The 26926-nt window shown below is 39.8% G+C and overlaps 1 protein-coding gene across 1 annotated transcript in view; it reads right to left on the bottom strand.

Annotated features, from left to right (window-relative positions):
• Nucleotides 1-5433: 5433 nt before the first annotated feature.
• The window catches only part of LOC121512252 (unconventional myosin-VIIa), a 35473-nt gene continuing 13980 nt past the window's right edge, over nt 5434-26926 (bottom strand). Inside the window, exons 21-48 of the mRNA XM_041791421.1 lie at nt 26543-26761; nt 26057-26263; nt 25768-25974; nt 25504-25668; nt 24365-24661; nt 24113-24279; nt 23392-23518; nt 23174-23293; nt 22682-22855; nt 21245-21472; nt 20984-21151; nt 20776-20893; nt 18183-18309; nt 16160-16323; nt 15881-16062; nt 15673-15794; nt 15432-15586; nt 13815-13968; nt 13358-13513; nt 12994-13099; nt 12797-12910; nt 12405-12492; nt 12204-12310; nt 11747-11932; nt 8586-8702; nt 8293-8376; nt 6377-6496; nt 5434-6273 (exon numbers count right to left, since the gene is read on the bottom strand). Coding sequence (XP_041647355.1) covers nt 6178-6273; nt 6377-6496; nt 8293-8376; nt 8586-8702; nt 11747-11932; nt 12204-12310; nt 12405-12492; nt 12797-12910; nt 12994-13099; nt 13358-13513; nt 13815-13968; nt 15432-15586; nt 15673-15794; nt 15881-16062; nt 16160-16323; nt 18183-18309; nt 20776-20893; nt 20984-21151; nt 21245-21472; nt 22682-22855; nt 23174-23293; nt 23392-23518; nt 24113-24279; nt 24365-24661; nt 25504-25668; nt 25768-25974; nt 26057-26263; nt 26543-26761 — 4275 coding nt within the window. The 3' untranslated portion in view covers nt 5434-6177. The remainder of the gene's footprint in view (nt 6274-6376; nt 6497-8292; nt 8377-8585; nt 8703-11746; nt 11933-12203; nt 12311-12404; nt 12493-12796; nt 12911-12993; nt 13100-13357; nt 13514-13814; nt 13969-15431; nt 15587-15672; nt 15795-15880; nt 16063-16159; nt 16324-18182; nt 18310-20775; nt 20894-20983; nt 21152-21244; nt 21473-22681; nt 22856-23173; nt 23294-23391; nt 23519-24112; nt 24280-24364; nt 24662-25503; nt 25669-25767; nt 25975-26056; nt 26264-26542; nt 26762-26926) is intronic.

The raw sequence follows: 26926 nt of genomic DNA, 5'->3' as shown, positions 1-26926 counted from the left end.
CATTTATTCACCTGCCCTTGTGGCTAGTACATTGAGTAAATCCACTCCACTCAACAAAAACACCAGCATTTGACTGATGGGGTTGCAAATTTCCAACCCTGGTTTGGACACATAAGTAAAAAAAATAAAAATAAACTGACCTGCAAAACCTAATTATACCTAATTATACAGAAAAAAAAATTGTCCTCTAAGAAAACACACAAATGTAGCTAAAGCTAAGGAAGTTATGTTAGCTTATATGGCTAAAGCAAACATAGCTAAGGCTAACGTAGCTAAGTAGCCAAGTTACCGACAGTAGTGCGCAGAACTTTTAGGCAAGTTTGGGCCAAAAATTGAAGTTGAAGTAAGGCATGCATGTGAGGAGTAAGCTGACTGATGTCACCACTGGGAGGGAAGGAGGATTTCCACAGCCCTGGTCGTACTCTGTGTGCCTTTACATATTACCAGGGGCATGGGAAATAATCCATTGTAAAAAATAACAAAGTCCACACCTTCAGGGTGGGGTAAGAGGTAGATGTGGCGGGTTGCCACAAGCACCCGGTCGTGCTGTGGATGCCCCAGTGACCCGAAAACTTGGCAGTCTCCAGGTGTATTACTACAGGTGGAAAGCCCTGAACAAAAGAGGTGGCGAGCTTGACCTTGGCTGCTTAACAGCACATGAGAACTTGACTCTGGTCCCCCTTCCTCCCTCTCCAGCCCAGGGTTGTGGCACATCAGGCCCCATGATGAATCCTTTGCCTAAAACTAAAACATGACTGTTATTTGTTTATTTATCAATTTGTAGTTTATTTGTTAGGAAAGATACAAAATACATAGACAACTTAGAACTGCCATACCATGCAAGTAGCATAGTGTTTATAGAAAATGCTATATTGCAACACCCACCTCTTTAAGGGCCTTTATACTGTAATAATAGAGCACAGTTGTATCATTAAGTAGTAATATCAACAGGAAAAACACAAAGCAGTGAGGGTGTTACAGAAAATCAGTTATGAGTATAGCTCTGTTGCTGAATTTACCAGGATTTGGTAACTACTATTCGAGTATCTTATGTTGTTATGTCAGCTTAACTATGTTTGCCAAAGCTAATGTTGCTAAAGCTAACTTTGCTCAAGCTAACATTGCTAAAGCTAAATTTGCTAAAGCTAAAGTTGCAAAAGCTAACATTGCTAGCATTGCTCAAGCAAATGTTGGAAAAGCAAGAAGTTGGTAAAGCTAAAGTTGCTAAAGCCAATGTTGCTAAAGTCGCTAAAGCTAATGTTGCTAAAGCTTACTTTGCTACGTTCGCTTACATAGTTATGTCTTTAATTACATAGTGAAGCCACGTACTTACTTCTAAAACAGAAAATAGGTTGCACCGATAAATTACAGCGTCACTTCTGTCCTAACAGTGGTGGTGTGTTTCACAGTAGTGGTCTGCAAGAGTGGTGTCTGAGAGCTTCTGTCTGCATCAAGACCCCGCTTGAACAACCAGGCTGGGGATCCATATTCTTGCGTTGTAACTGCCAGTAGGGAAAGATCATATTTCAATGTACAACACTTCAGATTCTACTCAGTACTTTAAGTAAACTTTGAATGATCTTTTTTTATTTTACTTAAGACCAGTATTTTTACTTCTTCTTAACTAAATTTTAACCAGAGTAGCTGTATTTTTTCTTGAGTATAAAAAAGTATTGTACTTTTTCCACCTTTGTTCAGGACACATAATATTTGAGAAATATCTTATGTCTGAATAACAATCACTTTTGCGTTGTTGTGTGAACCTCAAAGTGATCAGTTGCTGCTGTCCCACCTAAAACTTTAAAAGGTGTCATGGCTTTTTCTAGAGTACCTGAACCTTATAAAAACAACTCTTCCTCAGTTTTTGATTGTACACTCTGTATATTTACATGAAGTTAGAAGAGTTATTGTACTAGACAGACAAACACTGGACTTTTAAAATGAATGAGGACTTTAATTTCACAAAGTCTAACTAACAAACCTAGGTGACATTGGGGGTTGAATTTCTCTTGCAACCTTAAATGGACCCAAAGTGGACTAAGCTGTAAATGCTAACAATAACAACCAATGTGAGAGTAACATGTAAACAACAGATTACTCTTGTCCATAGCATTGTGTTAGCTTTGTGACTCTGATGTCACCAGATGTCACCAGCTGTAATGTTACATTGCAGTGACGAGATTTACAACCTGGAATCTGAGGATTGTGTTGTATTTTGAAGGAGACCAGATCCTACATGTGTGGTCATTTATATGTGGTTCGATCTGCTCTATGAGGATTGATGTGTGCTGACAGTGGGCTCTGCTGGAAATAGATCAAGCATGTAGCGGAGCAGAGCTGAGGCATGCGACACAGATGGTTGTGGAACTGCAAAGGTAAACTTAAGAGGGAGCGACTTGCTCCAGAGTGGTGCATTTGTACTGCTGTGGAATCTGAAGGTAAGTGTTCTGGACTTACTCCACAGTTTCCAATCCGGGCTTTGACCCCAGAGTCAAACAGCATAAATGCTAACCATAGCATGAGCATAGCAGAACAACAAACAACACAGCACAGACACTGTAGTCTGCCTTTGGACATCACTGTAAGCTAAAGGGATAGTGTGCATTGTATTTGCACCAAAAGCAAAGTGTGCTTTATCCACCAAATGTACAGAGCTGTAAAGATATTCATGTTTTCATTTTTTGAAATAAAACCTGTTACCTGCTTGCTATCTTTTTTGCAAGGTCTGTTGGATAGAGGTCAAATAAAAATATAGCTATAAGGGAGCATATTGCCACCAACTGTAGTAGAGGCAACAGTAAATGCATCAGTTTCCCCCAGGGTGGGACAGTAGTCCAGCTAAATATCCTAATTAAGCTTTAACTGTAGCTTGACTCTAAACAAAGTATGTAAATTCTGCCACCGGAGGGCTCAATCAAACAATAACAAAAGATGACAAGTGGAGACACAAAGCCATAGCTCTGCCAACCTGTTATGTTTAATCTTGTTTTTAATTAAGGACTCTTTCAATAGAAAATGTTACTCAATAGCCTGTTTTTACAAAATAGTTAAACAACATTTTTGTTTCATGGATGACTCTCTCTTCACAAGAGGAAAAGCTGTTAAACATAATCTTCCTGGTTCACACTGTGAGCGATCCCAGAATGCTTTGCAAGCTGCTTGCAGTGCAAAGTAGCTTACAAAGCAGCTTTACTTCCTCACTGTCTGTAATTTAACCACAAAACAAAAACAGTTGTTTCCTGCTTGTTGCCTACTGCTTCAATAAAGTCTCATGGTACCCTGTGCATTTTGACCACCATTAGCACTAAGAATCAGTGTTTTGACTGCTGGAACCCCTGTCTTGTTTGAACACATGTATGAGACCAAGCATTTGGCTGAAGCAGTTTTTATCTTGTTTGTTTTGACTTCTTTCCGTTGACAGTGAGTGGTTTGACAGTTTGGCCTTGTCTCAACCTGCTGCACTTTGATTGGTGAGGGAAGTCAAAGATAAAACCTGTCTAGAAGAACAGTTAACATTGTAACTGAAACTGTTATCTTTCCTCCAACCTGAGCAATAAGCGTATACTATTTGTATAACTGTGAACATTTTGAATTTACTGTTTAGTAAGATCAGACAGCTAATCTTATTGGTTATAACTTTAAGATGATGATTTTGGCCTAGTCATTGTCACATATTTCACTTTGATACAGTGCAGATGAAGAAGGATGTTTTAGCCTTGTATTGGTTTTATAAATCAATTGTAGTAAATATACCTCGGCTTTTTTGACAAAATCTTTTTACACAAAACTCTCTTTAATGTCAAAGTGAAAACAGATGCCTACAAAGTAATGCTAATTGTATAAAAATATGTAATGCAAATAGAGTGACTGCATAAATATTCACCCACTTTCAAGTGACTGATCTAATTCAACAGAGGTCCAGCCAGTTGATGCTAGTAGTCTCATAATTAGTGAAATGGAGATCACCTGAGTGCAGTGAATGTGTCTCAAGTTATTGTAGTATGAAGACACCTGTTTCTGGAAGGTCCAGTCACTGGTTAATCAGTACTCCTGGCTACCATTACACCATGAAGACAAAAGAACACTCCAAAAATGCAAGGCACTGAACATCCCCCAGAGTTCAGTTAAATCCATCAACAGGAAATGAAAGGAGTATGGCACATGTGTAAATCTGCCTAGATCAGGTTGTCCTCACAAAGTGAGTGACCGTGCAAGAAGGAGACTGGTGAGAGAGGCCACCAAGACACCTAGTTTCCTAGAGTGGCAAAGAGAAAGCCACTGCTAAAGAAAACATATAGTAAATCTTGAATAGAGTTTACCAAAAGGCATGTGGGAGACTTCATCGTGAACGGGAAGAGAGCTCTTTGGTCTGATGAGACCAAAATGGTGCTTTTTGGTCATCAGAGAAGATGCTGCTTGGCGGGTACCAAACACTGCACATGACGACAAACACACCATCCCCACTGTGAAGTATGGTAGTAGCAGCATCATGCTGTGGGATCCTTCTCAGCAGTCAGACCTGGAAGACAATGGCGCGACGCATTCAGCAAAACCTGTTTGAGGAGAAAAGGTGGTAGCTATGGGCAAGGTTTAGTTGAAGCAACTGCAAGCCTGTAAACATTGACAACTGGTGAAGAGATTGGGACACATGCAGCTATAGTGATAGTTTCATCAGAACTTGACAACATTTCTTTACTGAAGAGCAAAGAAAGCTTTTCTTGGTGTAAAATGTGTTTTTGCTCTTGACTGACTGCTTAGGCAGGAGTTTAATTTAGCAACTGGCTCCACTGATAGTGAGGAATCTACTGCACCTGTGGGGTGTTGTCCAGAAGAATGTAACATAATATGTTAGCCTCATAGCAGAATTGCCTAAGTCATTTTTTTAGCAAAGTTGTGATATCTGCCAAACTACTCTCCTAACACTGCTGATTCATTGTGCCATATTGCCTATATCATCAGCCAATCAGAGCACTTGTTACAGTCCATAATCTCTATATGCCCAAGTGTTGTATTTATTATTATCTTTATTATCAATTAAGTCACTTTAATTGGTTATATAGTCCGTGTTTTCTTTTTTAAGAAACTTGTTCACACATCTGGTAGAATAAACTGTTACAGTATACATTTAAAAAATCCTTATGTGTTTGCAAAAATATCTGTTTTTTTCTGAAAACCTTAAAATATGACAAGCAGTTATGCTATGAGGCTAAAGATATATCAAATGATATAGATATGTAAAAATAGTCTATCTGGTGTGTCAGGTTAATGAGGCTCATGCCCAGACAACAAAACACAAACTATACTCTGCAGCTGCAGTAAACATTTCAAATAAGAAAAAAAGCAACATTCATAATAAGGTATAACTCCTATTTTTAAAACTTGGCTGTCATGATGTTAAAAAAAAGAAGAAAGTCCATTCCAAACAATAAGAGGTGAGTTTGATTCAATATCATTTATTTTGGTGTAAAACATAATCAACAGGACTCCTATCATTCTTCAGGAACACTTAATGCACCTTTAATGTTATTAAAGGCAGGCAAATTAATATAGAAGATCTGAACTGCAAAAAAATCTTCTTTTATGATAAACAAATAAAATTAAGCTTTAAAAATGGGATGATTTGTAAATACATCATGGACTCCAATGAAACTACCCAAAAAAGCTTGAATAAATATGCAAAACATCACTTCCTGTCAGGTTTTCAGTGATTATTAGTGATGTGAAAAGAAGCTCAGCACTCTGCATGCATATACAAAGCTTTTATGCACACAGACTAATGAGTTTTATTGTTTCGAGACAAATTTTAAATTTTCATACATCATGAATTACCAGTTAAGATTTTAAAATAAATCTTTTTCTCTGTCTATGATGATTCTCATATAAAACTTAGTGCTTTCCATGAATTAAAGGTAGGAGAGAGTTTGTTTTCTAGTTAATGAGTTGTGCCTAGAATATGTGGGGTTCACTTTGTGTACATGCCCAAGAAACATTGGCTTTAAATAGAAATGTGAGAAATCTACAACTTATTCAATGCAATAAATCAATGTTTTCAATCCAGAGAGCACAAATAAAGTTGATTGCACTTTTCATTTTTTCTCGGTTTGCCTCTTTCTGTTTGAATGAACCTTATGAATGTGTTGGTATCTACAGATATTATCAAAGTTTTGTCCTTGCAGCTCAGATGTTGAAGCGCTGGTTCCTGGATTGTGTGGCCTTCCTCTCTCTGACGTACATGTTGACGTAGGAGGTTATAAGATCGTCCATCTTGTAACCCTTTTAAAAGAAGACAGAGCAGTAAAGAACAGGAATCAGTAGAACAAACTTTGACTAACTGACTGTTATCACAAAAAGCTCGTTAGTCATTCAAGACTCTCACCAGTGAGGTTTCACACAGGAATTTGCTCCCTTTTACCAAACTGCCAATCGTCATGTGGAAGTAGGTGCTTCCACTGCACCAGTTAGCGATGCGGTTGAACGGGTGAGTAGCCAAAACATCCTTCATGAGGAAAAGGATTTGTCAGTGTTAAAAAACACATTGTTATAAGAAAATTCAGTGAATATAAGCAGTTTTTCCGGTACCTTTAAAAACCTGAGCCATATATTTAAAATTGTATCAGTAGTTTGCTTCAGCCTGCAGTAATAAGAAAATGGCTGCAACATCAGGGCCTGTAAAAGCACCCACAGCACTTACAACCTCACATATATATATATATCATAATGCAAAACAGGTTTGGTGGTCTTCCTGCTGGGAATTTCTGCCTGATGCACCTCCAACGGTGCCTATGTTTGCTGGTGGGCTCCCAGAAAGCCTACACATTGGGAAACCTTCCTGAACACCTCCATGGGTCTCACAGGTCATCGGCTGGGGACCACCGAATCTTTGATGTTTTGCTCCTGAAACCCCAGTACATCTCCCGGGGTGGAGCAATGGCTGGGATCTCTCCTTGCCATCCCCTCCTCACACCCCATGTGTTGTTTAGTCCCCAACTCCTTTCCTTCCTCCTCAGCCAAAACCAGAAGCTGCATCCCATGTCACAGAGCAATCGAGCCGCTGTGGTGCCAACAAACAGGGCATATGATGGCTTTCCAGCCAGCCTCCTTGCTCGGTTTGAATATTTTGCCCATTTTCGCTCATGGGAGGCATCCAGACCCTCCTCCCATGGGACAGTGAGTTCCACCAGCAGGACCGTCTTGTTAGTCATGGACCATATCTCTATGTCCAACCAAAGAGATGTTTCAAAACACTCCCTGGAGCTGCCTTCCAAAGTCCACTTTCATGCTGCAGTCATCGTCGGGTGAGAGGACCCTTGCTGTGCTTGTCAGGCAGGGGGTGCTGATGTTCCTGTCTCTCTCAGGTGTTTATTGTTGCTAGCTTAGAAAAGTTGACTTTTGTGTTCCTCTGTAGTTTGTAGTTTTCGTAGCATTAGTTAGAAATATTCCATATGCTTCATGTTTCCTTTTTCAGGGAAATATCATCAAGAAAACATGAAAAATGTAAATGCATCCTGTCCTGACATAGGCTGGTGCTGACCTGGAAGCTGTACATTTGAAAGACGAGTCAGGTCAATTTCTCTTCTGTCATCAACATAAATCCCGCCCCTTTTAAATTTTTTATTGGTCAGTAAGGAAGAAGTGACTTTGACAAGTGCAGAGCTGTTCCAAAAGTTGAACAGTCTTAAAATGTGTGCTGGAAACAACACTAGAGCACATGTGGATCCTGGGACTGCTTTAAGCGCAAATGTGGAAGTGCCTTTTTCAGTGCATTTATTTCTCTTTGTGAGAATTTTCTAATGAAAAGAAAATGTTGGTTTTCTGTTTCCTAAATACACCCATGAGGTGTCTTATTTAACAGCGTCCTCAATTCAATACAAGTAGTAGTATTGAGAAGGAGGCCACAGAGGTGAGTGGTGCTGAGCAGTGCTGGCTCAGTAAACTAGCTGGATGGTTCAGGTTGCATCCCTATATTGTTGGCACCAAAATTACAAACCAGTTAATCAAATTCTTTATGTTTCCTATCATTTCAGGCCCACTGTCCTGGTCAAATGCTTTTTGGCCACTGCAGCTCCAGTTAGTAATGACTGTCATGATGTTGCAGCCCTCTTTTAGCCTGTTTTTTAATTGATTTACTGTGTTTTTATATTTTATTATTGTGTTCTATTTCCAGTTTTAGTCACTGTACAGCACGTTGGTAAACAACAATGCTTATGAAATGTGATTTATGATTAAAGCTGATTGGATTTAAAAATATGGCCCAGATTTACAGTATATCATGATTTAGGATTGTCTTCTTACCTTGGTTTTAGGGTGGATGATGGTGAGGCCTTGCTTGCTGATGGCTATCCGTACAATATCTGGGAAGTTTTCCTCTGAAGTTTGCTGAAAACGAAAAAATACAAAAAAAAAAAAAAAAGAAAACTCTTCGTCAGTGTAGATCCGACTAAATGCTTTATGGACATAATACAACGCTGTATTAAAGGTGTGGCAGTGAGAAAACATCCCATAAGATTAATAATCCACCAACCAAATCAAAAGGACTATAAATATGAAGATAAGAATCATTTGTGCTGCGTTCAAAACACTCTTACCTTCACTTCAAAGAAAGCACAGCCAAACGTCGGCCAGCGGTACACCGCCTTCAGAAAAGCCACCTTGGCTTCATCAGTCGTCATACCGGCTTGTTTGTTAAAAGAGGCCGTGATAGTCTGAAAATGAAAAAATAATACACATCACAGCATGATGCAACAGTCCTGCTCTGTAGGAGAATTTACATGCTGCTAATGAGGTTAATGATTTTCAACGCCCCCACAACCCTCAGGCGATGTTGTCAGAGAACAGAGATAGGGATCACAGGAAAGCCATAATGGGGGTTTTGTTCATAAGAGAGATTTTAAGGGTAAAGCTGCCTCTATTCTAGATGAGTCTTATTGACAAAAAGCCAGCAATAGATCAAAAACAAACATAAAACAGCCTGATGAATTGTATGTGTCTGTGCTGTAGAGCTCCATTATTATCCCAAAACACATCAAGGAGCCAACTCACAAAGTTTCTCTTTTTAGTGAAAGTCAACACTGTTAATTTAGTTCAACAAAGACCCTGCTATCATAAAGACTCTTTAAAGCTCTGACTGTGATAGACAACAAAAACAGTACTAAATAAATGCACTTTTTGATTCAAGTTTATTAAAACCACCATGTCCAAGCGGTTGCAAATGCCTTATCTAAAACTGTTTTGTAGATGTGTGGCTTATAGGATAGAGTGTTCTGATGTCAAACGGTGGTTTATATTTCTTCAACTACTGTAAGAAAATCCTGGCCAGACATTTTTGTTTTTGCTGTCATGAACTGTTAGCTCAGAAGTGATTTGTAGATGTAAAACATCCATAATCTCTCGCTCCCTCTCTCTCTCTCTCTCTCTCTCTCTTTCCGAGATCAATAAACAATCAATCATGCTTATGATCAAAAGGAGAGAGTTTCCTGCATATAAGTTAAAGAACAGTCTTCTGATGATTGGTTTGTGGGTCCATAGAGAGCAGAAAATGAACACAATCCTTTTTTTGGATTGGGCAGTGAGAACGGCATCCTTTATTAGTGCCAGTTAATAAATTAAAGACTGACTCCATCATGGGCTAAATGTTTCAAAACATCTCCAGCATTTTATTTTTTAAAAAGTCTAGAATTTATTTGTCTATCAGAAGGGGAACGGGTTAAACTTTTGTTATTAGTAGGTGCAGAAAAAGTTGTGATCCTGGATCTGCGCCTGGTCCTTCCTGATCTCACTCATCAGTGTGAGAAGCCGTGCATAACTATTGAACTGTAGTATGAGCACATAAATCTCGAGTTTTGGTCCTGAGTCATAAATGTTTAAGTTGTACAGTGAATGCTGACATCAGACCACCACTGTAACAGAGTGAGACAGCTGGAGCAGAGGCAGGGATAAAATGTATCTCCCAGTGTCCCTGTGGGCTGAAAATGTATGGAGGGGAGTCATCAGTAGCAGAAGGGGTGAATCCCACAAGCACGGTGGGCTTTGAGGTGGGGCTAGCTCGCTTTGGCCAAAAGCCATTGTGGAAAAGCCCCAAATGCAGCCCACAGGTCAATTTCAAGTATCAAGAAATTATAAACTTGCCAAAATCTGCTATATAATCATGAAAAATAGAAACATTTCTGCAATGATCTTTGATTGCTCTTGTATTCTAAGTCTTTAACACAAAATGAGACATAATTGCTTTAAATATTGCTGCAACAATCCTTCATATGCATCATTTAATGCATCTGAATAAAAGAAAAGCAGACATACAGGTAAAATATATTAAAATAACCAATTAACTATGAAGTTTAATGCTTTCAAATACTTAGCTGACTGAATTAAACATTTGCATTGTTTAAAATTTTTAAACATTGTTTAAAATCTTAAATGGAATAACAGATCATGATGAAAGTTACGTATTTTTTCCTTACATTAAAGAAATTATAATTACAAAAAAAAGCCCTAAGGCCATGAGAATAAAATAAATGTGGCCCTCTCAGTATACTGCATGGTTTTCAGAAGTGAATAGCCAGTGAATGTTTCAACATCACATCAAAATATGCAGTTGCACTGTAAGTTATTAAAAAAATGTGCCTTTAATTTAACAACATGGTTAGATCACATGAAGGAAAATAATCTTTTTACTTTTGAAATCCTCAAGTATAAAAAATAACTACCCAGTAAAAGTGTTGAAAAATGTGGAATTACATCAGAATCACATGTATTAATTTATATGATTCTGAATCAATTCAAGTTAATAAGAATTGATATTTTTACTCATCCTTTAGTACATCCAGAGTTTATTTTCAACCACAGACCCACTGCAATTAATCTCCTCCATGTGCTATCTCAAGTAAAAAAATCAGCAGGAGGATGTGTGGCTAGTATGCTGCACTGTTGGCATTAGCGGCGCTAGCTCTCATTGTTGTAAATGTTTACAATGCTGCCTGCACTGTCTGTGGAGCCCTGAGTAACTCAGCCTGTCCCATCGTTCCAAAAACGAACTTTTAAAACAGACACCGCCAGTCATTAAAGCACAACACCTGCTCTCCAACAGCATCATTTACAGTGGAGGCTTTAGATTTATTATTGTTATTTTCTACTGACGAGTTTCTGATTTCTTAAGCTCACACCTTTTATTAGTATCAAAATATTTTGCAAGTTTTACAGTTTTCTCTGTTATCATTGTAATTAGCTGATAAAAATGGTACTAATATGCTAAAAAAAACATTATTTTGAGCATATTTTAGCAGCTTTTTAATGTGAAGTTATTTGTGAATCAGATAGGTTTAAATCAAAAATTGATTCTGAATCAAATTGAAAAACACAGAATCAGAATCGAATCAATTCATGAGATTCTTAAAGATTCACACCTCTGCAACTTAGTACTCAGATCTTCGAGGAAACATTAAATAGATTACTTTTAACTTTTATTTCAGTAGATTTAATGAGCAGTGATTTTCCTGAAGTCAGTTTTAATCAGAGTAACTCTTGTTCTCTTTCCCTGTCATTGACTAAACAGTTTCTAGTTCATCAGCAAATGAAATGACAAAGATTGTCCAGTTCACTAATTTTGACACACAAACTAGATAAAGCAGGAAGTAAAATCCACAATCAATGAATACTGTGAATAGAAAGATGGTCTCTGACGCTCTCCTGATTTGAGTCTTTTCATGAAATGCACTGGCGGATAAAATGGATAGAAATCGATCCCTCTTACCTTCTTCCACTCGTTCTCAGACATGGCCTTCAGCTGGTCTGCAGGCACCAGCTCTTTCAGCAGCTTAGGAATCATCACCAACTGTGTTTTGTCATTGTTGACCTTTATTCTGAAGAGCAGAGCTGCAATATGGAGCATTTCCTCTTTGGTGCTAACATGATACCCTCTCAGGTACTTGGGCAGCTCCTGGAAAATATATTTTTATAAATATATTTATAAAAATATATATTTTTAAATACTCCGGCCAACTGATTTTGGAACAAAATTAACAATTCACTTGACAAAAACCTCTTAATCTGTATTACTACTTTAAATCATAATGAGACTAAAATCATCTGTCGTATCTATCTATCCAAGTTAGATTTTGTTTAATGGTAAATCTAGTTGCCATATTATGTGGAATATCTAATAAGCATGAGAAATATGTTGGTAGCAGATCTGCATCATTCAAATTCACCTGAGGGAAGTGGAAGATAAGATCAGCTTCCACGTCTCTGCCAGGGACCACGTTAAACCACAACTTCCTCATGAAGAACACGAGGTAAGGTATGTTCACAGGCCCACCTGAAAAACACAAATGCACACTCATGAAAATGCATTTTTTTATTTAAATATGTTGATCTATTAAAGTATAAAGGCAGGTGGATGATATCATTACCATCTTTGATCCTCTTGGCTTTCTTGGACCAGTCGGTGATTTGTCTCAGACTATCGAAGAAGTAGTCAGTGTCGTTCAAACTGAGAACCTGAAATAAAGACATTTAGGGCTGTTATACAAATCAGATTGGTTACAAATATTAGAAATTTGGGTAGCTGTTTAGTTGTTGATGGTGGTTTCTGCGGCTTGACCAGTTGAGAACCACTGATTTAGAAAGTATTATTTTGTTTACTGCAACTGTTAATGTATTTGAAGTATGAGGTGTTTATTGTTGGTATGTGAGATGCCTGAATTTATATTAAAAGCTTACAGGGGTGCTTTAAGCAGGAGTATGATCGGAGGGAGGAAGAAGAGCACTGGTTTATATAAGAAATGAGAAATGTTGAGCAAACCTTGTCATGTGTTTTGACGAAAATGCTGAATCCGTCGGATGAGGCCAGCTCGAGCCGTTTGCTGATGTTCTGGATGAGATCTTTGATCCTGGTGCTCGTTGCGACCTCAAATATCTGAAGGACAAGGGCAGAAATCATAGGATCACTACTATCACCATTCTATCAGTGTGTTTCATGCTTTATGTCTGCATTTATACCTCCTCTGTGTCGTTGGGGAAGTGGATTTTATGGAAGATCTGGGTGCTGTTCTGCTGGATGGCATCTACCTCCACCTGATGTGGTGGCAGCTTCCTGGGGTCTGACCTACACAAAGACAGAAAATGGAGCGTGTTTTCATTTCAAGTCACAGATTATATTCAGTAAAAAAATAAGCGCTTACACTCTTTCACTTTGGAAGTCACAGGTGTATCAAGATATCAATGATAACTGATCAGTGAAAAAACTCTTTTGTAGAGAATTTTATTCTAAATATTTTTGCCCCTTTCATGCCTTTAATATAACTGGTGGTGTCACACTTCTAAGGGAAACACAGTGCAGGGTGTAAAACTGTGTTGGGCTAACCTCAGTGAGCTCTGCAGACGCTGCAGGCAGTCAGGGACGAGGGGCTCTCTACGACGGGCCTCCAAAAATCTCTGAGTGTGTCTCAGGAGAGGCTGGCTGGGAGGAAACAGGCCGCAGCAGAGCCACATCAGCTGCCAGCCCTGCTCGATGCTGAACCTGAGGGTGAAAAATATAACAGGAAATATAAAAATAAGACACCATTACGAATATCAGGGAATGAATTTATGATTCTTAATCAAAATAGGTGATATAAACTGGAACTGCAAGGGTGGATACAGAGCCACTTCTGTAATATGCGCCTTTCTCTTTTTCAGGTGTTCATAATTCCAACAGTTGCTAGAGTAACGTCAGTTATTTGTGCATACTTTTCATTCTAATGCCCACATATTTAGATGCTTAATCCCAGAAACTTTACGCAGCTTTCATGAAAGAGCGAAGTGAAACAGGATTGGCGTACCTGTTGTTGTTGCTGGTCATTTGCTTCATGATCTGGCAGTAGATCTCATCTCTGAGCTCCTCGTATTTGGTGGCGGGGCCGAAGATCTGGTCAGTGAGCTCGAGTGGACTCTGCTGCTGTTTGGCGGGGTAATCCCCCATATATTTCAGGATCGGTACACAAAAGTCAAGAAAGAATAATCTCAAATTGAACATTTTAATAAAATATCAAAAATAAAAAAGCTTTCCCAGATGTCGTCAGAGGCTGGTTTTAGAGGCAGGGTTGTTTGGCTTATTTGCTTGGTGACTCTATTTTACACTTGTCTTATTACGTATTAAGGCTTACTTATGCTTTTCATGTGGACGGCCGCTTGGACACAAACTGACACAGAAAAACATCTGGTGCATTTATACCTAGCACCAGCTTCCTCCTTGCCACAAACGGATATTCTCCAAAAGCTGTGGGCGCACATGTCTTCAGAAATCCCATCTGTAGCCTGTTTTAATAGAGGTTATAGAGGAATAATAAGTGTTTACTATAAAGCAAACCACAAAGAGCTATGTTTGCACTTGTTGCTAAAACAAAAAAGATAGCATGATAGATGAGGAAGTACACCTTTCTTGTTCTTTTCCTACTGTCCATGATATTTCAAGCAAGAAGTGTTTAATCATCTGGCTGTCTCTGTGATCCTTCAAGTAGGAATCATACAGATGTTTATATTTTCTGACCTCCATTACTAAAAGTTCTCAAAATCATCTTTCAATGTTGAAGATGTCTGTGAAAGACATGGGGAGATGTGGGGACCTCATCGAAGGGGGCGTTACTGAAGATTGTGCATCAAGTTTGATGTCCTGGCAACCACCAAACCCAGACTCGTCCATCAGATTGCCAGATGGAGAAGAGCAATTCGTCACTCCAGAGGACGCGTCTCCACTGCTCTAGAGTCCAGTGGCGGCGTGCTTTACACCACTGCATCCGACGCTTTGCATTGCACTTGGTGATGTATGGCTTGGATGCAGCTGCTCGGCCATGAAAACCCATTCCATGAAGCTCTCTACGCACTGTTCTTGAGCTAATCTGAAGGCCACATGAAGTCTGGAGGTCTGTAGCGATTGACTCTGCAGAAAGTTGGCAACCTCTGTGCACTATACGCCTCAGCATCTGCTGACCCCACTCATTTTACGTGGCCTACCACTTCGTGACTGAGTTGCTGTCATTCCCAATCGCTTCCACTTTGTAATAATGCCACAGACAGTTGACTGTGGAATATTTAGGAGCGAGAAAATTTCATGACTGGACTTGTTGCATAGGTGGCATCCTATCACAGTACCACGCTGGAATTCACTGAGCTCCTGAGAGCGACCCTTTCTTTCCCAAATGTTTATAGAAACAGTCTGCATGCCTAGGTGCTTGATTTTATACACCTGTGGCCATGGAAGTGACTGGAACACCTGATTTTGATGATTTGGATGGGTGAGTGAATACTTTTGGCAATATAGTGTATCTCCTATACCACGAATAAACGAAACACCGTAATCATTACCATGTCAGGTAAAAAGTGATAAAAAGGAGGAAAAGTGCACAGGTAAAACATGGTGATGAAAGCTGTTTTTGATAAAAACAACGTGAGGAGGATATCAGTGAAGGCCAGACAGGCTTTGTGGCTGAGCTCTGGATGTCCCACCAGTTTCATGTGGAGAGGCTGTCTGATCGGCTCTCTGGAGTTCGCCCACAGCCTCTCCGGAGCAGCGTTCCTGGAAATCACCTGACGGTTCACGTCCTTAGTCGGCTGTCTGTTAGATCAAAGAAAACACACAGATATTTCTGCTGCTGTTCCAAGAACCATGACCCTGATTATCAGCTTTAAAGGGGGAACTACCTGAAGTACTGGAGGGAATATTCTTTCAGTGTATAAGGAGCTACTCTCTGCAGGGTTCCTGTTTCCCTCTGGTTTTCTTGTATGATGTGTTTCCTCTGGTTAGGAGACAAGCTGAAGAGGCTCTGAAACAGGAAAAAAAAGTGTTTTTTCTCTAAAATTCCTAGAAATAATAGCTCTCAAAAGGTGTGTGTGTTTTAAGTGAACTCACCATGACCTCGTTGCTAGGTTTGCTGAGTGTTGGCAGGATTAAGATATCATCAGTGGGGACGGCTCCTGTTTTCTTTGTGCTCTCATTTAGCCCCTTCATCCAGCCGCGCTGCAGAGGAAAGTCATCATCTTTGACAATCATTATGAGCTCCCCTTTCCTGAAGCTGAGCAGTGTGGGATCATCTGTAAAGAAAGGGAAGACAATTCAAACATTTGTTAGCAGAAATAAAGAAAAGAGATAATTCAGTCAGCAAAACAGGAGAAAGAGAAATCCTCTGACCTTGTGTGACTTCCCTTAAAGTCACAGCGTACTGCGATCTTTCCGTCAGTCCGCTGAGGAACATCGTGATCAGCTCTGCCATGTCTGCGGCGGCACTCCCACTCAGAGTGAAGTCTCCTTTTAGAGTTATCAGACTCACAGCTTGTCCAGACACTTTACCCTGCCTGTGTTAGCAACAAAGTAGCATCAATATATGAACCTTCTTCTCTTGTCTCACTGTTGATAGTTGGGAACAATTATGTTTATAGCTTGTCTATGCATTCATCTATCCAGCTGATTACTGAAAACATGGTATCACAAGAATGAACTGAGGAAGTTTCTTTAGAATTTGGAGGTCATAGTTTGGGTCATTTTTTATCCTTGGCTTGTGATAAAGAAGTAGGATTGGGCACTATCCGTTTTTTAATACTGCTGAAATTTCCCGAAATGTTCCTTCCGTATACAGAATTACTGCATTATACAAGAAGCTGGTCGGACCAAGCACTTGGTGCAGAGAATTTGAGTTTGCTTGTTAAAGATGGCTTAGTGCCTTAAATTACCAACAAGTACCAATAACTTCCTTCATATACCCCAAAAAGTTACATGTTTGCAGCATGTATGGTTAGCAAAATTAAACTTCAGATTAAGGCTGAAGTTGGGAAATAATGTAATTTTAATTTTTTGTCCCAACATTCAATTGGGATTTGATATGTGATTATTTCCTAAGTTCCCCCTGTTATGCATTTTTCAGGAAAAACAAGCAATATATTTTAAGCCCTGCTAGATCTTATCTTCTAATAACGGAAATCACCTGAACTGAACATCTTCTTTTTTTTCCTTCCTGCCTTTATCATTTTCAGAAGTTCTGCCATCATTTTTATAGTATCTCCAAAAAAGGCAGTGGTGCTGCTGCTGGAAACAGACATGTTTGAGGCATTTCTTATAAACATGCAAACGTAACACAGCAGTTTTTTTATTATGGTAATTAAGGCAATACTGTGGCTATTTATTCATGTCCTGGGGTACTGTATTGGACACTCTGGATGCAGCTGGACTTTGCAGATGGCCTTGCATTACACTCCCACAGCCGGCAGCAAATGCGAAATACAACAGCAACACTAGCTGACACCTGAAAGATCCTGAAAGTGAACAGCACTAGCACAGAACCAGTCACACTGCAGGGTAGCCCACTGGAAGAGGTCAAGTCCTTCATCTACTTGGGAAGTGTCATAGACAAACAGAGTGGGACACATGCAGACATCAGAGCCAGGGCAGCATTTGTTGATTCCAGCATAAAGTCAGTGCTGCTGTCAGTCAGTGCTGAGAATATGGAAAGGGATTAGGATTCTGCTCTGAAAAGCAGCTAACCCTTTCCTAGAATCCACAAGGGATGAGAAAATAAGGCAGACAAAAAAAAAAAAAACCTGGCGACAAGACCTCTTGGCTGACACCAAAAGGATGGGCCCCTCCTGGAACCAACTAGAGATCCAGACTCAGGACAGAAAAGGAGGGCTTGAGTCGTAGGCCTATACACCACCAGGGGTGTATGGCCCTAAGTCAGTAAAGTAAGATACTGTAGTACTGTATCATTGCCCAACACTAATCTCAGTAACTTAAGTCAAGAATGAACTGATTAGATTTTGGGGTTGCTCAAGGTTATCATGACCTCAAATCTTGTGTACTCAATAATTCAAGAATGCATTGAGGGAGTTTGGCACAATTTGAGTTCCTAAATTAGGACTGGAGGATGAACTGAGTAGATTTTGGAGGTCAGAGGTCACCATGATCTTACGTATTATGAGGTTGCAGTGACCTGCACCACATTGTAACCTCTTAGAAGCTATATCTTCTTTATGCTTGTGAGCACGTACGAGAAATTCCAGCTTGTTTTTTCTATTGCTCTTGGCTGTTGTAAACATAAAGAGACACCAACAGTCGTTAGTAAGGTTGTAGAGGCATATAACTGCCTGCCAGTAGTTGCACTCTTCCTCATTGTGTATCAGGGCATTTTTGTTGCTTCCTCCTCCTCTATATCTGTCTCTACCTGATTGTGTTGACTCCGGTGACCTCTGGGAAGGAGAGCTCCAGCAGCCTCTTTTCCCTCTCATCCAGGAATGTGATGCCGGTCCAGTTTATGGCCACGATGAATTTGTTCTTTGGTAGTGCAGGCCCTAAAACAAATGCCCATGGTGGGGAGAAGAAGCAATAAACCATGATTCAGTGAAGATAACAGCAATAATGAGATAGAGTTCAGAAAGTATTCAGACCTCCTTCACTTTATTTCAATTTTAATATGATGCAGTCTGATGCTACAGAAAACAAAATATTCTCATTAATCTACGCTCAGTACCCCATCATGGTAAAGTGAAAACAGAATTTTAGATCTTTGGAATTTAATTAAAATGAAAAAATGAAATATCACAGTGACATAATGTTCTGCTCAGTATTCTTCTATTTCTCCCGATCTTTGCTGAGATGTTTCTACATTTTGATTGGAGTCCACCTTAAGTAATTAAACTGATTGGATATGAGCTGGAAAGGCACACACCTCTCTACAGAAGGCCTCACAGCTGATAGTGCATATCAGAGCAAAAAACAATGCTGATCAGGAGGAGGAGAGGTGACCAAGAACCTGATGGTCACTGACTGAGCTCCAGAGATTCTGTGTGGAGATGGGACAAAGTTCCCTCCACTGAGATGGGCTTTTTGGCCGAGTGGCTAGACAAAGGCCTCTTCTCAGTGTAAAACTCATAAAAGCTCAGTATGAGTTTGCAAAAAAGCACTTGAAGGACTCTCAGGCTGTGAGAAACAAGATTTTATGGTCTGATGAAACCAAGATGTAACTGTTTGGCCTCAATTCTAAGTGAGGAGGAAAAGGAAACTGGGCAACGCTCATCACTATCATCACAACAGTGAAGCATGGTGGTGGCAGCATCATGCTGTGGGGGTGTTTTTCAGCAGCAGAGGCTGGGAGACTGGTCAGTGTTGAGGGAAAGCTGAATGGAGCAAAGTACAGAGAAATCCTCAATGAAAACCTGTTCCGCAGGACCTCAGACTGGGCCGAAGGTTTACCTTTTAACATAACAATGACCCTAAGCACAAAGGCAAAACAACACAGGAGTGGCCTAGGGACAACTCTGTGAATGTCCTGAATTTTCAACAATTTCTAAAATTCCGTTTTCACTTTGTTACTATTGGGTACTGAGTATAGATTTAGGGAAAAAATAACCTAAATGATTGTAGCATCAGGCTGCAAAATAATAAAATTAAACATTCCTGAATGTATTGTATATTCCTGTTAAATGTAACAAGGGCTCTAGTAGAAGTACAGTAGAAGATGGATAATTAGCAACAATAGACACCTTTAAAAATCTAAACAGTTAGTGTTTATCATGTCATCAATTTCTTCTACTTCTGTATTGTGTTTCTATCAGCTGTCTGTAGTATACCAGTCTGACACTGATCTTTTAGGGGATGAAATAATAAAAATTCAGTTAATAAATCAGAAATATTAAATTCACTTCAGGCGTTGCTGGGATCACACACTGAAGTTAACGTGACAAACGTGAGGTCAGAGTGGCTTTAAACCTCTGACCATAAAATCTCAGCCGTTCATCTTTGAGAACAAGAGGACGTTTGTGACAAACTTGGACATTTTCCCTCCAGGCGTTGCTCAGATATCGTGTTCACATGAATGTGACGAATGAACAGACATACAGAGAATCCCAAAAAGGCTATCAATGAATGGGGATGGGCATTTCAAGCAAAGTTACTATTCAAAGGTCTCTGGGACTTCTTGGGGTGAAATTAAACCAGCCATCCTTCATGTTCTCACTTCATATGGAAAAGAATGGATTTAAAGAAAATAATGTAATTACAAACCCCCATAAAAAAACAGTTAGAAAATGTGAATAAAAATAAAATACAGCAGCCATCTTAAACCATTATCATTTGGATACAGAATACATAAAGATGTTTAAATTCACAAATTCTATAGTTTTTTCTTTCTTTTTTTGAAAGATACACACATTATGCATTATGGCTTCAACATACTCCAAAAAAGCTGGGACAGGAGCATGTTTACCATTGTGCTTCCTCTTTTTTCTTCTATCAACACTCTGTGAGTGTCTCAGGACTGATGATAGTGATTACTGAACTACTAAAGTTTAAATATTTGCCCATTCTTGCTTGATGTAGGTTTTAAGTTGCTCAACAGTTCAGGATTTCTATTGTAATATTTTGTGTTTCATAATTCAGCATACATTTTAATGGGAGACAGATGTGGACTGGATGATAATGGATAATAAGATGATATGGATGATAAGATCACTTTAAGTGGGGAAAAAATTACCACATTTTTAGATTCAACCCACACATAAATTATTGAAAAATTGGTTCCTAACAAGGTTTAGTTTATTTTTGTGGGTTTAGTTTGTGAAAGTGATTAGTTATGGGTTTAATTTGTATGAATTTTTGCTGTAACCCTCAAATTCCACATACTTTGCACAACAACTTGAACACAAAGCATACTTCAGAGCAAATTGCTCCATTTCTATTCAGTTTTTGCAATTCCACAGCATGCATGCTGGTTTGGTGTGCCAGAGGTATCACTCTGTTCTGCCAGGGCTGATTCTTACCTGACACTTTGAACACCTCGAAGAACCTTGAGAAGAACATGGGCCATTTCTCTCGGGCATAGTCGACCATCTCAGCCTTCACTGAATCCACCTTTTGTTTTGAATTCAAACATGAACTCTGGTGTGATTCAAGAGGAGCAAAAGTTAGCATTAAATCAATGAAAGACCAGTTTTATAGAGCGTTTTTGTTGAGTTTTATGTGACTGACCTCAGCATGAGCAGTGCTGACCATCTGCACCCACTTGGCCTCTGACTTAGCCTCTAGCAGTTTGTCAGTGATGCAGTCCCGAACAGCTTCCTTCACATGTTCTGGATTGTCATCTGGACCGTGCAGGATGTACAAATGTTTAGCAGCAAGTTGGACAAAATCATCCTCCTGGGAAAGTGAAATTGGCATGGAATTATACACAATAAAAAACAGACAGTACAGAAGAAATAAAAGGGACAAAATATCTAAATAAAAGCCAACCTTCTCACTCTGGTACTCTCCAAACTTCAGACCATGGATGACTTGTTTATAGATGAGCTCTGTGCTCATTTTGTCCTCTTTGCAGTCGTGCCATGGAGTGAAGATCTCCTTACGGAAGAAGAGACGCCAGGGAGCGTGCTGCTCCTGCCCTCCTCTCCTCTTCACTTCCTGCTCACATTGAGAGATGGCATCCAACACGTGCTCCCGGCCACTTCCAAGAGCCCACACCTGCAGGATGAGTTAGGGTTACATTTAAAGTTACTTTGGATAATAAGATCATTTTAATTGAGAAAAAATACCACATTTTTAGGCCTTGTCCACACGAAGAATAAAATGATATATTTCCGTTTTGTTTTGAAAAAGTTTTCTGTTAATACAGGATTGTTTCAGGAAATGTCAGCATAAGCACGGAACCACTGAAATCGACTGAAAACCCTGTAGTACATATGTTAAGCTTGTTAGTGGTGCTGCAATGCTGCCACAGAAATGCACCCAAAGAAGGAGAAGATTACAGAAAACTGACACAAACTTTCTCCTAGTTGCCCTTCTGGTTGTTCTCCTCGGTAGCATTAAGAACATCTGGTGTATGCTGGTCTTGGTGGTGGTAAAGGTGCATCCGATTTTGCTGTAAAATCCATAATAAACTCTGTAGTTTCTGCAGCATAAACACAACCCTGTAATCCGCCATTATTGTTTTGGTTCGATACACGCATGTGGTGTAAGTGGGCTACGCTATATATGACATAATCGTTTCAAGAAAGATGTGGTTTGCTGTCCACATGGAGACAAAACGGTAAACATTTACAGATTTGTTCACTCTGGCACCCAGTTTCAAAAAGTAGCATTTAAGGCCCTCCAAATGCTGTTTCCATGTGGATGAAACACTGATATGACAAAAATAACCTTTTGTGTATACTCCTGAATTCGTCTCCTTGTGGATGGGGCCTTAGATTCACCCCAGACAGAAATTCCTAACAAGGTTTAGTTTCTTTCAGTGGGTTTAGTTTGTGAAAATGATTAGTTGTGGTTTAACTTGAATGAGTTTTGCTGTCACCCTCAAATTCCATATACTCTGCACAATGATTTGCACATGATGTATATTTCAGAACAGATTGCTCTCTTCAAGCTGCAAAATAAGAAACTGAAAGAAGTGAAGGAGACCTGAATACTTTCTGAATGCTCTGTAGAGCTTTGTGGGTGTAGAATGGGTGTTTCTTTGCTGTACTAGACCTTTGCAGACCTCTGATGAGAAAAACAAAACATCCTGATACAAAAGATGTTTTTTCTTTTAGTTTTTTTCAAGAATATAACTTTTCAAGTTTTTTTTAACTTTCTCTTCCAAAAACTGCGAAGAATTTTGATCTGTCTCTCACAATAACAGAAAAAATCATACAAAAGCATTTCTACTTAAAAGGAGTAAATACAAAAGCAGCATACCTTTTCATACAAGGCGACATAGATAGAAAAGCCAAAGTTGTCCTTGAGTTTGATTTTACTGGAGAGTGCCTGGCAGATCTCTTTGGATGTAGAAGCTGAGTCAACGGGCAGGTTTACAGAGCGGCCATCCATCAGCTTCACGGTCACAATCATCGGCTTTTTTGTCTTGGTTGCCTGTTAGATAAAAAGTTAAAAATATATCCGTATGGATATAACAGTGATGAGAATACTGGTCAGAGACATGTTAACACAAAAATTCTCTCTCTTATTGCTGGTGGTATTGAGCCCTTTAGACAGCTGGGTAGACTTTATCTGTTAACATTTTAAAATGTGGTTTACAGAGTAATAAAGAAGAAGTCAGAATTTAGTTTGTATCTGCATGATGTGTAGAGCAAAACCTGCGAAAATTGAAACAGGTAATTTAACGATTTAATCTAAATTTTGATTGACTGCTCAGCCTTAATACACATTGTAGCTTCTTTGATTGGTTACCTGCAGCTCCAGCCAGGACGGAGGCTCTCCTCTCATCCCGTTCAATCTTGTGCGCCTCAGTCTCTCTGCACAGTAGGAGGCATAATCTCCAGGAGCGGAACGGATGAAACTTTGCAAGTACTGTCGATCAAGTCGTAAGAAAAGATTAAATAAATATTACAGCATGTGGTACACTGTATACGACTTTAAAACAGCTGATGAACATGTTGTACACTCACTCTTGTAAAGTTATCACTTGGAGGGAAAATGCCCAGACAGAGAGAGAGCAGGATCCAACCTCGGAAGTAGCTGTTCCGGTTGTTGTTCTCCTGGAGCTGTTTGCAGATCTGACAGTAAATCTCATCCCTGGAGACAGGCAAATAGAGAATTAATAAAATTCCTTAAAAAACGTTAGCATTTTTAACATTTTAATCAGTTCAGTCAAACACTCCATCTAAACTTTAATATTGCTGCCCGCCACTATTAGCCTCTGTAATTGTTCTAAATGACAACTGCCTCACAGTCACAATGCTCTTTGATCGGATATAAACAACTGCTAGCTGCTTTAGCTGTATCAGGTTCAATCCACACATAACTGAAGCATTGAGTCACGATATTCAGCTCTGAAATGTGGATGTCAATCTGCAAAATATTAGCAAAACTGCTATCGTTAGCATTAGTTGATTGGCCACATATGGAATGTGACAGGCAGAACATTCATCCAATCACCTTTTGAGATTTTTTTGAATGTCCTGCCCGTCCCAAACTCTTAGTATAGGAGGTTTCCCAGATGAATGTGAAATATATCCTATTCACTGGATATATGAAGCAGTCTATCTGGCATGTAAGGTAAATCGTGCATGTAGCACTCCTGGAAGATAAAGGTGTGCTACATGCAGTGGAATGATTTAAGTAAATTCTGGTAGTGCCACTGGTATGTATAACTCCATAATAACTTACCTGAGATCACTTCTGACTATAGCGTATCCAATGATGATGTGGAGCTTTTCGAAAGACGTCAGTGGTCGGTCCAGAGTTGGTGCTTCTCCAATCATGGCATTACTGTCCTCCTGTACAGTCTGCAGGGGGGGAGGCTTGGACACCTCGGTCTCAGGCTGATCTTCAGACTAAAAGAAAAACTTGGAATTTATACAAAGACATTCCCACATTACCACCAGCTTCAGAGCAAGGGAAAGTCAGAACTGGTTTCACCTCCTCCATGATGATCGAGGGTTTCCGTATGCCAGAGGATCTTGGTATTCCATTTTCTTGAACAGTGGAGGGTTTTCTGTTTCTGGACAGCAGGTCTGTGAATGTGGATCCCTTCCTCACTCGGGGGCTTCCCTCTGGGACCGTGTACGCCCTCGGGTTTTGGGATACCTCGCTCGGCACTGCAGATGGCTTCCTGGTTCTTGTCAGGAGGTCAGTGAAAATGGAGCCCCTTTTGGCTGGTGCTGGCTCCTCAGGTACTGTGGAGGGCTTTCTGTCTTTTTTATTCCTTAGCACCCTCTAAATGTAAAAAAGTAAAATATAAGTTAAAGGGATACTTTTTAAGCCTCTTTTATCCAGTTTTTTCCATTTTAAAACCCTTTTTGCCATTCAAACCCATTTCTGACACCTTGAACCCATTGTTGCTTTTAACACCTATTTTTGCCATTTAGACTCAATTTTGCCGTTTAGAGCTATTTTGACATGTAGACCTATTTTTCCCAATTAAAACTATTTTTGCTGATTAGACCTATTTTTGCCGTTTAGACCTATTTTTGCCGTTTAGTGCCGTTTGGACCTATTTTTGCCATGTAGATTTATTTTTGCCATTTAGACTTGTTTTCCCATTTAGACTTTTTTTGACAGTTAGATCTATTTTTGCCACTTTAAACTCCTTTTTGCCTTTTTTAACTAATGTGTATTCTATTTTAAGAAAAGTAGTTTACATTTTGAAGTAGCTTATGTACTACAGCATAAATAATTAAGTACATTATTTGTTTCTTTGGTAAGGGTGGTTGTTATTCAGGATAAAAAACAAACAAACATGGTTATCACAGCTTAACTTTACAACAGACCATGATTTTCCTGATCCCCATTTGACTAGGCCATGGAAAGCTCTCCCCTTTATCCCCCCTTATGGGCAGCATTGCATCTCTCTCCTTCATCTTTCTCTGCTGGCTTATAGCTGCAGCTCACTCACATCAAATTCAAAACCCTTCTTCTTGCTTAGAAAACAGCAATTAAAACTCCTCCTTCATTCCTGACATCCCTCATCCAGGTCTATACTACACCCGCTACCCTCTGCCCTGTTGGGTGCATCATCTCTAATGTGCATACATATATTCAGCACTGAGCTTGTTTACCTGATCCAGGCCAACCATGTGGCTGAGACGTCTGTCATTCCTAGAGATCAGCTCCTGTGGTAGAAGGCGTTCCTGTACTGGGGCTCCTTGGGCTCTAACCTGCTTTTTGGGCTCAGGGAGATCTCCCATGAACCTCAGGATGATCCACCACACTGTCAGAGAAGCCTGGGGATACATACCAGAGACACTGTGATGAGTTACTGAGATATACAAAGCTTTTTCAGCTACAGAAATAGCTTAAGGGGCTAATTAAGAGAGAAGTACCAAAGCATCTCCTTCATCTTCGTGGTAAAGCAGGGCTTGACGAAGCCTCTGACGGATGTGGGTCGGGGTGGCTGCTCCCTGGAAGTACATGGAGGCGAATTTAGAGAAGGAGTATTCATCCAGGTCATCGTAGTCTTCTTTGGGAAGATCCTCCTCCATGGGGAGCTCATCAATGTCAATCTCCTCTGTGATCATCCCCTCAAATTTCTGAAAACAGACAGAAAACATTCAGTGAGCTTCTCTAACTGAAAGTACGAGAATCGTATGAAATGTGTCTTATTTCTCAAACCTCAAATCCAACAGGTGCTTGGCCCTCCTGGCTACCCTCAGGTGGCAGGAATTCAAACATACGATCCACCATCTCCTGGTCTGTGATGGCCTCAGCCTGATCTTTGGCCTCCTTCTCTTTCTTCTGCCTCAACACTTCCTCCAAATATTGCTGCTTCTCCCGCATAGCCCTCTGCTCTGCTTCTTTTTCTTTCTCAGAGAGGTAACGCTGGAAGAATATACAATAAAGGATGAAGCAAACGGCCTCGTCCTGGACCACAACTGCATTCAATTTGTCTTTGACTACTGTAGAAATCTGTTTTCACTTTGACATTAAAGAGTTTTTTAAAAACGTGTCAAAAAAGCCACATTTTATTGACCATGACTGATTTATAAAATCAACTGAAGGGTAAAACTTCCAAGGGTAGGCATTGTACCGATCAAGCTAACAGGGACTGATATAACTTTACAATGATCTCAAGGAAGGCTGCATCCAAGTGAAACTCACGTCTCTTTTCATTTTCTTCAGGACTTTTCTTGCCACCATTCCCCTGGTGTACGCCTGCAGGAGGATCACAGCGTCTCTCTTGCGTTTCCACTCCTTCCTAGCGAGGTATCCTCGGATATGAGTCTGCAGCACAACGGTTGCTTCACGCTGTCTCTTATACTGGTAGTGAAGCTGGCGAGAGCGAACCTGAGCCTGCAGTCTGGCAAAGCCCAGCTGGACCTGGAATTAGAAATGATCCATGGGGTTTATTTAGTGTTGGGTTGGATTTCTGCCCATACTTAATGGATTTATAGTAATACCAGAATGTTAGACTTTGATATGAAAAAGTCAATCAATATTGATACCAAGGCTTAAAAATAGAAGTCCCAGTCACCAGATAGTGGA

The sequence above is a fragment of the Cheilinus undulatus genome, linkage group 7 (assembly GCF_018320785.1).
Source record: "Cheilinus undulatus linkage group 7, ASM1832078v1, whole genome shotgun sequence".
Lineage (NCBI taxonomy): Eukaryota > Metazoa > Chordata > Actinopteri > Labriformes > Labridae > Cheilinus > Cheilinus undulatus.
This window is presented reverse-complemented; position numbering and strand designations above follow the sequence as displayed.